The following is a 13,157-nucleotide window of genomic DNA, read 5'->3' as shown; positions in this document are numbered from 1 at the left end:
ATATGTTTAAATGCACCCATTTCTAGAACATTCTTGCAGGATAATTAGACTTTAACTCGTGTAAAAATGCTCCGTCCACGCCTGCTCACCTCTCACTGCACTTAGTAACGAGTCAAACCTGCTGCAAACAGAAGTGCACGTCGTCACCGCTGAAACGAAACACGATCACTTTTCCGTGCTGGATGGACGCGAGGTCACTCTCCACCCACAGACACAACAAATCTAAAAAAGAAATTTAGCAGTGAGATATGACCAGCGGTGAGTCAGCGCTTTCCCCAGACAACAACACATTTTCCTCTAACCCACGCAGTTCACTGGTGTCACCTGACGTGACTCCTGGGCGTCCAGGCTCAAACTTTACAGTCGTTTTCAACAGTTTATACGGAGCACGGTTACATGCTGCACATTCATTACACTGAAGGTTCATTTTTGACCTTGGAGGAAACAAAATAGTCCCAACTCAAGGTCCATTTGTTAGCTTCGTATGCACCGGCAAACAACAGCAACAACAAACACAAGTTAAACCTTTTATGGACGTCTGACCACGACCCGACGCACGCTGCTGATCTTGATTTGACTCCACTGGATGAAGACGAGACATGTTTGTGACCACAGCTGATGTTTTTATTTATTTTTCATTGATAAAAAATATATACATACATTTATATGTGGGTGTGGGAGGCTCTGCATTTCCCATCATGCCTCAGTGCTGGACTGAACAGCTGGTTCAACAAGAGCTACGTTTGTAACCACGGTTCTGTGAATTCCGGACGACCCCCAGAGTTCTCCGTCACTTGGTTTCCTCAGATTTGGTGAGAAGATCCAGTTGAAGTTGTAACTAGAAGGGCACTCAGAGAGCACAGACCTCTGCCAAGGCCCTGCTCTCTCTCATACACAATATGGGAAATACTACCAAAATATTTCTTGTGATAAATAGATTAACGTTTACTTAGCTTTGTCTTTCTGCTGCTTTCAGACCTAAAACACAAGCTGCTTGTTAAAGAAACTGAAGTTGAAGTGAACACAAAAGTCACCAATAAAAAAAAATAATATTTACCGTATTTTCCGCACTATAGGAGCACCTAAAAACCTTCACGTGTCAAAAGCCGACAGTGCTCCTTATAATGCGGTGCTCCTTATATATGGACCAATATTGAGCCACAACAGGTCTCCAACTACGGTGAGCAGCCGCCGACTCTATTTTCCCCCGTAGAAGAAGTAACGCGCGGTGCATGTTGAGATATACGACTACGTGAAGCGTGCCGTTTCATTTCCTTGTGTGTGTTTGTGTAAAGAGCCCAAAATGGCTCCTGTTAAGAGACACGCTTACGACGCAGAGTTTCAACTCAAGGCCATTAGTCACGCAGTAGAACACGGGAATAGAGCAGCAGCCAGAGAGTTTAACATGAACCAATCAATGGTGCCGAAGTGGAGGAAGCAACAAGACGACCTCCCCTGACTGTTTTGTTGACGTTCACTTAAGAGCAGCTCCATCTAATGGATGCAGAACGTAACCCCAGCCTCGACTGTAGCGTCTGTTCTATGCTCCTTATAGTGCGGAAAATACGGTACATTTAAAAGTGCAGTTTTCTGCTCCTTCTCTCTTTTAACAAACACTGAATGTCTTCCTTATTTTGTCTGTAACCAAAAAACAAAACACAGGTGGAGATATTCAAAGCTGCAACTACAGCTTTCCTTATAATTCATTGTTTGGTCGTTAAAAATGTGTCTTAGTTTCCTTCAGAGCTCTGGTTTAGTCCCACATTCAGTCCAGAATCAAACTCCTCACACTGGAGAAGCTGCGACCGGAGAATTGTTCACATTTTTTCACAGTTTTTCTTGAAAAAAATAAATAAATCAATGAATCGTTTCAGTTTCTGGTTTTCACAGAACAAAACCGTCCTCCGGTGCTTTCCCCAGACGACCTTCACGCAGAGTAAAGTGAGCTGTGACCGTTTGCTGCAGGATCGACCGCTCTGCACTCGGCTTGACGTCAGCGCCGGGCGGAAGGGGACACGAGGGTCTGGGCCACCTGTAGAGAGCAGCTGGCTTCGAGACTCGAGCTCAGGCCCCCGATCGGCTCCCTGAGGCGCCTGCGGGAGGGGGGGGGGGCAGCGAGGAACAAACATCCAAACCTTTCATCCACTGCTGCAGGGACACGGGAGCTCACAGGAGGGACTTCACCAGCGCCACCATGTGGTCCACACCACACGCCACGTCCACCACTCGACCGGGCACAGTCACCTGATGGGAAATCACACAGTGTGGTTTTCAAGCTTCTGGGTTTAGTTAGAAAACTTTCTGTGACATGTATGTGAGTTCTAAAGTTTATTATTATTATTTCTATTCTTAAGAACCGTGTTTCTCCTTCGACACAGTACGTCGGCCGCACGCTCGACTCTCTTGTTTGCAGGACTAATATTGATTGAGTGTTGTCTTACCCTCCACGGGAAGTACTGGTCGTCCTTCTTCCCGATGCCCAAACAACCCCTCACATTCTTCCCCCAGACGAAGAGTTCGCCTCCATCTGCAACGCAACCATCAAACATGAGCACGCTGTGAGGCTGCGGGCGCCCGCAGGGCCTCATCGCAGGGCAGCTGCAGCTTGGGACAAGTCAAAGCTTTTAGCCGGTTGACCTTTGACTGAGATATGCAGAAAATAATACAAAGGATAACAACAAGAACTCACGATATTCCAGTTTGACTTGTGTCTAAACAACAGCTGAAGTTGAGGCTTTTATAGTGGATTTAAGCAAAAGTGACATACAATCAGACACAAAAGAATACAATCTTAATAAAATAGATTGAAGTATAAAGAAGAGGGAAATACATCTCATCTCATCTCATCTTCAACTGCTTATCCGGTCTCTGGATCTACCGCTCAGTCCTGGTTCCTACCCTCACCTGTGGTCATGAAAGCTGGGTCAGGACCCAAAGAACCAGGTCGCGGGTACAAGCGGCCGAAATGTGTTTCCTCAGGAGGGGGGCTGGAGTCTCCCTTAGAGAGAGGGGGAGAAGTTCAGCATCCGTGAGGAACTCGGAGTAGAGCCGCTGCTCCTTTGCGTTGAAAGGAGCCAGTTGAGGTGGTTCAGGATCATCTGGTAAGGATGAACCCTGGGCGCCTCCCTAGGGAGGTGTTCCAGGCACGTCCAGCTGGGAGGAGGCCTCGAGGAAGACCCAGGACCAGGTGGAGAGATTAGATCTCCACACTGGCCTGGGAACGCCTCAGGATCCCCCAGTTAGAGCTGGTTAATGTGGCCCGGGAAAGGGAAGTTTGGGGTCCCCTGCTAGAGCTGCTGCCCCTGCGACCCGACCCCGGATAAGAGGCTGAAGATGAGATGAGATGGATGTCCATGAATCCACAAATGGACCAAAGACACTTGGAGAACTCTTCACAGGGATTTACAGAAAGTTTGTGGACGTTTTAGAAGCTTTTTGTTCTTTCGTTTTCGCTCTCTAACGCCGTTCGATAGACTCCCTGGGAGAGGAGAGCACGTTATCCCACTGATGTTGCTTTTTTTGTGATGAACTCTTCCTTTAAGACACTTTAACAGTGAAAACACAGACGTACCTGTGACTGCAGCGAAATGGTTGAGGCCACACCTGATCTTGCTGACGACGACAGAGGGGTTGAACTCGGAGCGTCCGAACAGCACGGAGGGAATCATCTCCGGCGTCGAGGATTCAGAGAGTTTAGGGCCTTTTCCCAGAATGCCGTAGCCCCACACAAACACCTCTCCTTTATCTGAAAACACACACACACACACACACACAGATGTTTATACACACGTGACATGGCGAGACAAAGAGACAGAGGCTAGCAAACCAAAAGTCACGCTATTTATTTCACTAACAGGAAATGATGCGTTCAACCTTGGATGTGAATCAAACTGCAACTTAAAACTTTACAAAAGTGACATCAAAACATTGTTACTAAGCTTTAATTCTTATTTTTCTTTACGGTTTCTATCACGATGTGGAAAAACCAGCAGCTGAAGTGCGTTAGTTATATTTACATTATTAAGACGACGATTCACGCTCTGATCCTTTCACGTTATGTTCATTTCATCATAAATAACAATGAGGAGATACGTCTCATGCGTCAAGTATCTAATTCACTCAGGAGTTTACAAAAGGCTTACCATGTGGTCATTTCATATGGAACATTTATTCATTGAAATACCAGAAAACAACTACATACCGCCTCAAAGTAGGAACAAAAATGTGTTAATCTGTGTTTTCTTTGGGCCCGTTAACGTCCACCACCAGCTCTGAGACGTTATTATACGATACGATCAATAGATGCCCTATTTTTAACATTAATAACACTCAGGGCGCACTCACACTGTGCCTCCGTCCCGTGCCCCGCGCTTTAGGGTCCTTGTCCCCCCCTCCAGGCCCGTTTGTACTCACACTACCTGGGCCTCGGAGAATGCTTCTTGCTGCCTATACGTCATCACGCCGTAACACGTCACACGCATTGATGACGTCATGGCGATGCGTGCCTTTGTTTCCAGATCTTTCCGTAGACCTCGGAGTTTTTGTGCGTCTTGTCGACTGTTTTTGAATCTTTTCATCGACCAAATCTGCAGTAAACACTCCACCTCCGCATCACACCAACGTCAACCTTTCACCGCCATTGTTTGAAATGTCCGCGCATGGTCCCTCCTTCTTTTTTCTACGTCCCAACAGGCGCACAGGAAATGACCTCAGAACCTCCGTAGGCCTCGTGCTCGTACACGTGCGCACGCTCGTGCTCATACACGTGCAGACGTGCTTTACTAAAGCCCACCTCTCCCAAACGGGCCGTCGACGGCCAGCTGGCCGCAGTTCTGCGCAGAGCGGTTGCACTCACACTGGTCAAACGCACTAGGCTTGACCCGAAAAACCTGTTTTGGCGCGGTGCGGAAGGACAGTGTGAGTGCGCCCTTAGAATAGTCCATTTAAAAAGGCTGCAGAGATGGAAATGAGCCTCAAACACACCATCAAGACTGAATAGGTGAAGCAACAGCTCCATGCTTCAGTCAGAGACATAAATCATTTATGATCATACTCATGGTTTTAGTTTTTACAGGATCAAAATACATAAAACTGATCATAATGAACAGGTTATTTATGTTCTTATACACACACTCAGTGCACAACAAACAGGCCACTTCAGTAAAGTCTGGAGAAGCTAAAACTGTGATGTGTGATGCCACCAAGAGGCCGAGTGTGGAGTCTCTCCCCTGACGCCGAACTGAAGAGGAAACTGTGAAACTCTAAAGTGATCTTAGTAGAGCTGCTCTGTGCTTCATGCTCACACTGCTCACACGTTTGAATCTCTGCGTTTTCAGGGTGTATTTCTGTGAACTGACCGTTGAGAACGGCCACCTGCGTGCCTCCACACGCTGCCTGAACCACCGTCCCGCAGCCTTTCAGTGGAAGACGCCGAGGAGTATTGAGCTGAAAGACGAGGATAGAAAACAGCTCAGTGCCGGTCTCTTGTAGTTCCACGTGCTGTTGTTCATACATGTGGCTCGCTGCTTCTCTATGACGCGGTGCCGTCCTGCTCTTGTTGCATCCTGTCACTGGGACGAACACACTCATACGACATTACACACATTTTCTCATATCTAGAACCATTTCTTCGGTAAAAGTGTGATGTATTAAATGATGCACAGCGAATATTGAGCATATACTGTCATGTAAGGGCGCACTCACACTGTGCGTCCGTCCCGTGCTTTAGGGTCCTTGTCCCCCCCTCCAGGCCCGTTTGTACTCACACTACCTGGGCCTCGGAGAATGCTTCTTGCTGCCTATACGTCATCACGCCGTAACACGTCACACGCATTGATGACGTCATGGCGATGCGTGGCTTTGTTTCCAGATCTTTCCGTAGACCTCAGAGTTTTTGTGCGTCTTGTCGACTGTTTTTTAATCTTTTCATCGACCAAATCTGCAGTAAACACTTCACCTCCGCATCACACCAACGTGAACCTTTCACCGCCATTGTTTGAAATGTCCGCGCATGGTCCCTCCTTCTTTTTTCTACGTCCCAACAGGCGCACAGGAAATGACCTCAGAACCGCCGTAGGCCTCGTGCTCGTACACGTGCGCACGCTCGTGCTCGTACACGTGCAGACGTGCTTTGCAAAAGCCCACCTCTCCCAAACGGGCCGTGGACGGCAAGCGTGCCGCTACTAGGCACGGTACGGTTGCTCTCACACTGGTCAAAGGAGCCAGACTTTAGCCATGAAACGTCCTGGGGCACGGCACAGAGGCACAGTGTGAGTACGACCTAAGTTTGTTGCGCCACTCCACGCCTTTCCTCAAAGGGGTAAAAAAAACAAACTTGTTTGAATGTGAGTGAATCTGAAATGGAAATATGTTGAACAAACGTCATCTCTTGTGTGTGTTTGAGGAGTCACTGCTGTGAGCCAAGCAGCGTGGGGTGAGACCTTTAGACAGTCTGGACCGGTGACGGACAGGTGGAAGCCAAGGCTGTGTCACATGAGCAGACACAGAGGTGGTACACACACCGACACCCCCCCGTCCGTGGCGCGTGTGTCTGCATCTGGGTGACATGTCGGTCCTCCTCACCTGTGTGGTCTCAGTGACCGAGGCCAGCTGCAGGTATTCAGAGTTGCCCCATCCGTACAGCTGTCCGTCTGTGGACACAGCCAGGCTGCAGTCTCCGTACGTGCTGATCTGCTGCACCTCTACACCGGACAGATCCCCGCCCACCTCCACGGGACTGGAGCTGACGCTGTGGTGACCCAGACCTGGAGGAGGAGAAAGATACGTCACGGAAATAACAATGAAATCCTCGGCTTTCACTCACAAACTTAACAAGATGAGCCGTTTTTATCCAATGATGCTACGCCACTTCCTGTTTATTTTGGATTATCATTCACATGAATTGCAGTGACTCTCCATGATTCAGTAAAAGTGCTTGAATTGTGTCAGTAGTGAGGAACTTAGTGTAAAGTAGTAGTGTAAAACCACCTTAGACTATTTGTGCAGCAATGTTAGGATGAGCTAGTGAGTTAGTGGTTATTGAACCCTGATTTCGTGACGTGCACTGACCCGTTTGTCCATCTGCGCCCCATCCGCATGCGAACACTTTCCCCGTCTCAGTGAGGAACAGGCTGTGGTCCTGTCCACACGCCACCTGGAAACCAAACAACAACAACAACAACAGGTGAATCTTCAGCGATCAAATCCCATTTAAAATGCTGTTAAAACCCAAGACAGATGCACGCAAACACACACGACCACGCGTAAAGGCGCACTCACACTGTCCTTCCGCAGCGCGCCCCGTGCTTTAGGGTCCTTGTCCCCCCCTCCAGGCCCGTTTGTACTCACACTACCTGGACCTCGGAGAATGCTTCTTGCTGCCTATACGTCATCACGCCGTAACACGTCACACACATTGATGACGTCATGGCGATGCGTGGCTTTGTTTCCAGATCTTTCCGTAGACCTCAGAGTTTTTGTGCGTCTTGTCGACATTTTTTGAATCTTTTCATCGACCAAATCTGCATCATCTCCGCATCACACCAACGGGAACCCTTCACCGCCATTGTTTGAAATGTCCGCGCATGGTCTCTCCTTCTGTAGGCCTCGTGCTCGTACACGTGCGCACGCTCGTGCTCGTACACGTGCGCACGCTCGTGCTCGTACATGTGCAAACGCGCTCTACAAAAGCCCACCTCTCTCAGACGGGCCGTGGACGGCAAGCTGGCCGCAGTTATGTGCAGAGCGGTTGCACTCACACTGGTCAAACGCACTAGGCTTTAGCTCAAAAACCTGTTTTGGCCCGGTGCGGAAGGACAGTGTGAGTGCACCCTAAGATTCAAAATCTAAATCCTGTAAACCTGAATATCATTCATTTAGTGAATGCCTCAGTCTCTGGACACAGTCTGGGTGACAGAGTGCGGTGCAGGAGGGAGGGGAACGACACACGCTGTCAAACAAAAGCTGCACTCACCTGTGTGACCGTGCTGTCGAAGCCTTCCATCTTGTGAATGACGTGACTGCCGCTGTGAGAACATGACAGAAAAAAACATCCATCACTCGAGGACGACAGCATTTTTTCCCAACAAAGGTCAAATCATCGTTCTCCTTCAGACTTCCTTTAACCTCGCGCTTGTAATTTTTTCTCTTGCAAGAATACGTCACTCTGAGAGGAACAACGTATCCAAGGTAACAGTGAGTAGTGTACAATCATCCCAGGGTCTTTTTCGGCACTTACATACATCAAATAAGCCATCAAGATCGTCTAACAACTATTCACAGAGTCGCTAACACCCAGGCTAACAGTGGTTAGCTCGGGGCAGTACGGTGAAGGCATTCAAAGGTCTTTTTTAACCACTAATGCTGCTGAAAATAACAGCAAACCTCTGCAGCAGCATGAGAAGAGTCCCTACACACAAAACAAAGCAGCAACAGCGTAGTTAGTGAAGCCAGAGTTTATTAAAGAGGGTTTTAAAGACTTACCTACTGGCCCCTGTACCAGCTCCTCTCATAGTAAAGTCCATTACAGTGGATTACCAAAGTCAATCCCAAAGGAAGGAGCCCATTGGTGATTTGTGTTGTGTGTAGGGACTCTTCTCATGCTGCTGCAGAGGTTTGCTGTTATATTCAGCAGTATTAGTGGTTAAAAAAGACCTTTGAATGCCTTCACCGTACTGCCCCGAGCTAATCACTGTTAGCCACGTCCGGCTGTTAGGGACGCTCCTGGATTTCTCCGTTAGAAGTTGTTACACTTATTTGATGAGTGCAAATGCAGAAAAAGAGATGGGGTGATCTTGAATTACACTTTAACTTCAAGTATGTTGTTGCTTTAAACGGAGGACAAACCTGTAAACTTCATCTTCAATGATCCTCCTTCCACACTGGCCGTACGCGTTGTTGCCCATACTGAAAACTGAGAGAGAGAGAGAGAGAGAGAGAGAGAGAGAGAGAGAGAGAGAGAGAGAGAGAGAGAGAGAGAGAGAGAGAGAGAGAGAGAGAGAGAGAGAGAGAGAGAGAGAGAGAGAGAGAGAGAGAGAGAGAGAGAGAGAGAGAGAGAGAGAGAGAGAGAGAGAGAGAGAGAGAGAGAGAGAGAGAGAGAGAGAGAGAGAGAGAGAGGGGGAATGAGGGACTGTAGAGTTACACTAAACTGCAGCTGAGCACCAACTAAATATAACCTGCATCTCTTTATATTAATAGAAACGTTTTATCATCAGACGCACGCTGCTCTGTTTCATCCCAGACTGTAGTCAAAAGTTAAAGCCCCAAAGCAACTTCTGCATGATAAAAACACAATTACAGTTTAAGTAGTTTTTCTCCCCCGTCGACTTCCGTTAACATTTATTTTGGGAGAAAAGTTTTTAACTGAAAAGGAGGAGCTGATAGATGAGTAACAGAAGAAACGACGGCTGAGCTTCTTCTGTTTTTCAAAAGTGAAGATCACCATCCATCTAGCCTCCGCTGCAGCTAATGATTGCTTGTATTATAAATTAGATGTATCGTTTGGTTTATAATAATGTCCAAAAACAGCCAAACATACTGACCCCACAATCACCCAGAGCCCAAAGCGCACTCACACTGACCATCCGTACCGTGCCCCAGGACGTTTCAAGGCTAAAGTCTAGTTCCTTTGACCAGTGTGAGTGCAACCGTACCACGCCTAGGAGCGGTACAGTTGCCAGCCACCGGCCGTCTGGAGAGGTGGGCTTTTGTAAAGCACATTTGCACATGTACGAGCACGAGCGTGCGCACGTGTACGAGCACGAGGCCTACGGCGGTTCTGAGGTCATTTCCTGTGCGCCTGTTGGGACATAGAAAAAAGAAGGAGGGACCATGCCCGGACATTTGAAACAATGGCGGCGAAAGGTTCACGTTGGTGTGATGCGGAGGTGGAGTGTTTACTGCAGATTTGGTCGATGAAAAGATTCAAAAACAGTCGACAAGACGCACAAAAACTCAGAGGTCTACGGAAAGATCTGGAAACAAAGCCACGCATCGACATGACTAAGAAGCCTTGAGTGATTTAGAGCAAAGTCAAGCTTGATGCCGGTGCAGGGAAGCCTCTTACCTCCCTCCTGGTCGGTGAGGATGAGAGAGTGAGCGCGGCCACATGCGACCTGGAGCACTTTGGTCTGCAGAGGCTGGACAAGAGGCAGAGCCACCGGGGACGGCTCCAACACGTACTCGTAGCTCTGATCTGCAGAGACGGGGCATTAGGAAGAAAGCAGCGAGTTACTCAGACGTTACTCGTGTGGTAAAGAAAACTTTGTCCTATATTGAGGCCACCTGCGGGACAACAGATGCAATGATTGTCTGCACGCTGGAGTTTAGCTCCCAGAAACTATAGAAGACTGAAAAAGTATCATAAAAACGTCCTTTCCTCAGTTTTAGGTAAGGTACACAAGTACGTGCAATAAATATATACTAAAACAGCCCAGTTTTGTCTTACGGCGGCTGTGTTGCGTGCGCTGGAAGCCCAGCTGGGAGTCCTTGTTCAGGCCCATGCCCCACAGCTTGATCACATCTTTGGTGGGCGAGGCGATGAGAGTGAAGCCGTAACCACAAGCGGCAGAAGAGATCTACAGCGGAAGAAGAGCGGAGAGTGAGTTCACACTTCCCAAACACATTTTAACACGTCCGTTTTAACCAGAACTCAAATCTGCATCAAATGTTTAACAAGCATCACTGAAGTGTTGTATATTATAAAACCCGTGTGGCTCCATATGAAGCTCAATAAAGAGGATTTCACCTGCTCTGCGGTCTCCAGACGATAAGGAGTCAGCTGGTATTTGCGGGGGCTCTTCCTGCCGCTGTCCGGCACCACGAAGCTGGGGATACCCAGAGCCCCGGTGAAGCTGAAGCCCCAAACAAAGACTTTGTGGCTGGGCTTCCTGTGCTGGCCGACATACTGAAAGACCGGACCGCTGCTGCTTTTCTCCTGGGGTCTGGATGCTTTTCTGAGCGTCGCATAAGCACAGACTCGGAGGCCTGTGCTCATGCGTGGAGCGCACAGTCGCACACACTGAAGAGCCATACTGTAGAAAAGAGACAAACACACAACTGTAGTGGAACTTGGTTTGGTGACAATGACAGGAAAAGTTGATTTTAAACATTTAAATTTATGGTGGGGGGTTATTTTACAAACAAATTGTACTAATACTTACTAAAAACGGTCCTTAATGTATTACATGACAGTTGTTTTTCATTAGATAGTTGAATCAGTGAAACAATTTGTAAAAAAATAGACATTTTCCATTGCTTTTGCAGAAATAACACATTGTATATATATGTATAGCACAATGTGGAAAACAGTAGAAATAATAATGCAATTATAAAATAAAAACATAAGCAATATTCCACGGATTAATAGGAAACCTCAATAAGCTGCAAACTGATTTGAAGAGGAAATGTAACAGCACCAAACTCCATTCACTTTTCCCTCATAAATAAGCCTAACTTAATCTAGGTGGACATTAAACATGATACTGGGAGATTTGGGGGAGATTTAAGAATAGTCACTGTCTCCTGCTTAATTCGGCTTGATGCTGGTCCTAAAATGTCACCTTCAAACCCCCTTTACCACCCCCAAACCCCCGGGTTAACCCCACTGCTAGCTAACGCAGGTTGACACTGACTGAACTCGTGGAGGCAAATAAAGGTTAAATAATCCGTAAATAAGTGATGTTTTGTGGGTCTAAACTATGCCGATGGTAACAAGGCTTCATTATAATACGTTAAAAATAATAAAACATGTTCTAATACAAACAGGCGTCCGACAAAAGTCAAGGAAATATTCAATTATCAGTAATTTGAACGGAGTTTCGCTTCGTGTTCCCTGCGCTTTTCCGCGCGCAGCCCCTGAGCTCAGGTGAACTTACCTTTGTCGGAGTTTAATAATATGTTTCTAACTCTCGTTGGACGTAAACTAATGTGAATTAACTGACCTGTTAATAATGTATTTCAATGTCATCATTAAGGGTTTGTTTACCTTTAGCTAACCTAGCACAAGGAGCTAACCCCGGAAGAAGAAAAATATTCTTCTTCTACGGTTCTTTTCCCGGTCGTGTCTTGATGGTAACCCTAGATTTGTGGAAACTCTCGCGAGATCCACTCCCCGACTACCTTTACAAACATTAACAATTACATTTCAATGCCTAACCTTAATCATCTAACTGTGGCCATTCAAGTTCAATGACAAACACTTACCAGCTAGCCTTAACAATTAGAGGTTAATGCCTAACTGTAAACATCTCGCGAGAGTTTCGCAAATCTTAGGTTACCATCTAGACCCGACCTCTCCTTCCTGTCCCTTTCAATGTAAACAGTCACATTAGAGGAGCATTGCTCCACCTACTGAACCTACTGTGTGCAACAGTAACTTCTACAGTATTAAAAGTACTTATCACTGTAAAAATACTTTATTACAAGTTAAAGTCATGCATTAAAAATGTCACTACAGTAAAAGTATGCAGGAATAATCAGTATAATGCTTATAAAATGTAACATTTTCTCTCTTAATCTTACATCACCCTGTTTAACCCCTTCCTTAAACATATAGTATGTTTGTTATCAGTTTATATTTTATATTTTAGCAGTGTTAATCTAGTATATTCATAGTGAATCATGTCTACATATATATACATCTTATATTTATTTAACTCGTTGGAGTCCAGACTGTCTTTGCAAATGTTTTTATTGTGATTATTTTAAGGTTTTCTGCATGCTTTTATTTTGAAACTGTGCTGCTCTTATACTTGCTCAGGTCTCCTTTGTAAAAGAGACAAACCTGGTTAAATAAAGACTAAATAAACACATAAATATGCTTAATGGTGGCCCGTCAATCACACCGTAGCCTTGCCCAAAAGCCGCCCATCATTAGCTAAAACGCAGCTTTAAGTGGAGTGTCCCCTTCTGGACATTAGAGAGAATACAGCTTTAAGTGGAGTCTCCTCCTGCTGGACATTAGAGAGAATGCAGCTTTAAGTGGAGTCTCCCCCTGCTTGACATTAGAGAGAATGCAGCTTTAAGTGGAGTCTCCCCCTGCTGGACATTAGAGAGAATGCAGCTTTAAGTGGAGTCTCCTCCTGCTTGGACATTAGAGAGAATGCAGCTTTAAGTGGAGTCTCCTCCTGCAGGACATTAGAGAGAATGCAGCTTTAAGT

The 13,157-nt window shown here is 46.6% G+C and overlaps 1 protein-coding gene across 2 annotated transcripts; it reads right to left on the bottom strand.

Moving 5' to 3' along the window:
• Positions 1-674: 674 nt before the first annotated feature.
• rcc1l (RCC1 like) lies at positions 675-12,010 on the bottom strand. Of its 2 annotated transcripts, none has more exons than XM_083926941.1 (12): positions 11,984-12,010; positions 10,745-11,030; positions 10,445-10,574; positions 10,064-10,192; positions 8,845-8,911; positions 7,973-8,024; positions 7,069-7,153; positions 6,583-6,764; positions 5,358-5,445; positions 3,572-3,745; positions 2,442-2,527; positions 675-2,244 (listed from the first exon to the last, which is right to left on the bottom strand). In XM_083926941.1, the coding sequence occupies exons 2-12, from the start codon at positions 11,027-11,029 to the stop codon at positions 2,167-2,169; spliced, it is 1,356 nt and encodes a 451-aa protein (XP_083783067.1). In that variant the 5' UTR covers position 11,030; positions 11,984-12,010; the 3' UTR covers positions 675-2,166. The 2 variants fall into 2 exon arrangements, with proteins under 2 accessions (XP_083783067.1, XP_083783066.1); XM_083926940.1 differs by having other exon boundaries at positions 11,874-12,008.
• Between the last annotated feature and the right edge of the window lie 1,147 nt (positions 12,011-13,157).

This window comes from Echiichthys vipera (genome assembly GCF_963691815.1).
Source record: "Echiichthys vipera genome assembly, chromosome: 14".
NCBI lineage: Eukaryota > Metazoa > Chordata > Actinopteri > Perciformes > Trachinidae > Echiichthys > Echiichthys vipera.
This window is presented reverse-complemented; position numbering and strand designations above follow the sequence as displayed.

Bases quoted from the DNA above. Each gene is read 5' to 3' on its own strand.
- rcc1l (XM_083926941.1), bottom strand. From the start codon at position 11,029: ATGGCTCTTCAGTGTGTGCGACTGTGCGCTCCACGCATGAGCACAGGC. The intron at 7,154-7,972 runs GTGAGTGCAGCT...TTTGGTTTCCAG, and splicing joins TCGACAGCACGGTCACACAG to GTGGCGTGTGGACAGGACCA. The intron at 6,765-7,068 runs GTCAGTGCACGT...CTCCTCCTCCAG, and splicing joins GGGCGCAGATGGACAAACGG to GTCTGGGTCACCACAGCGTC.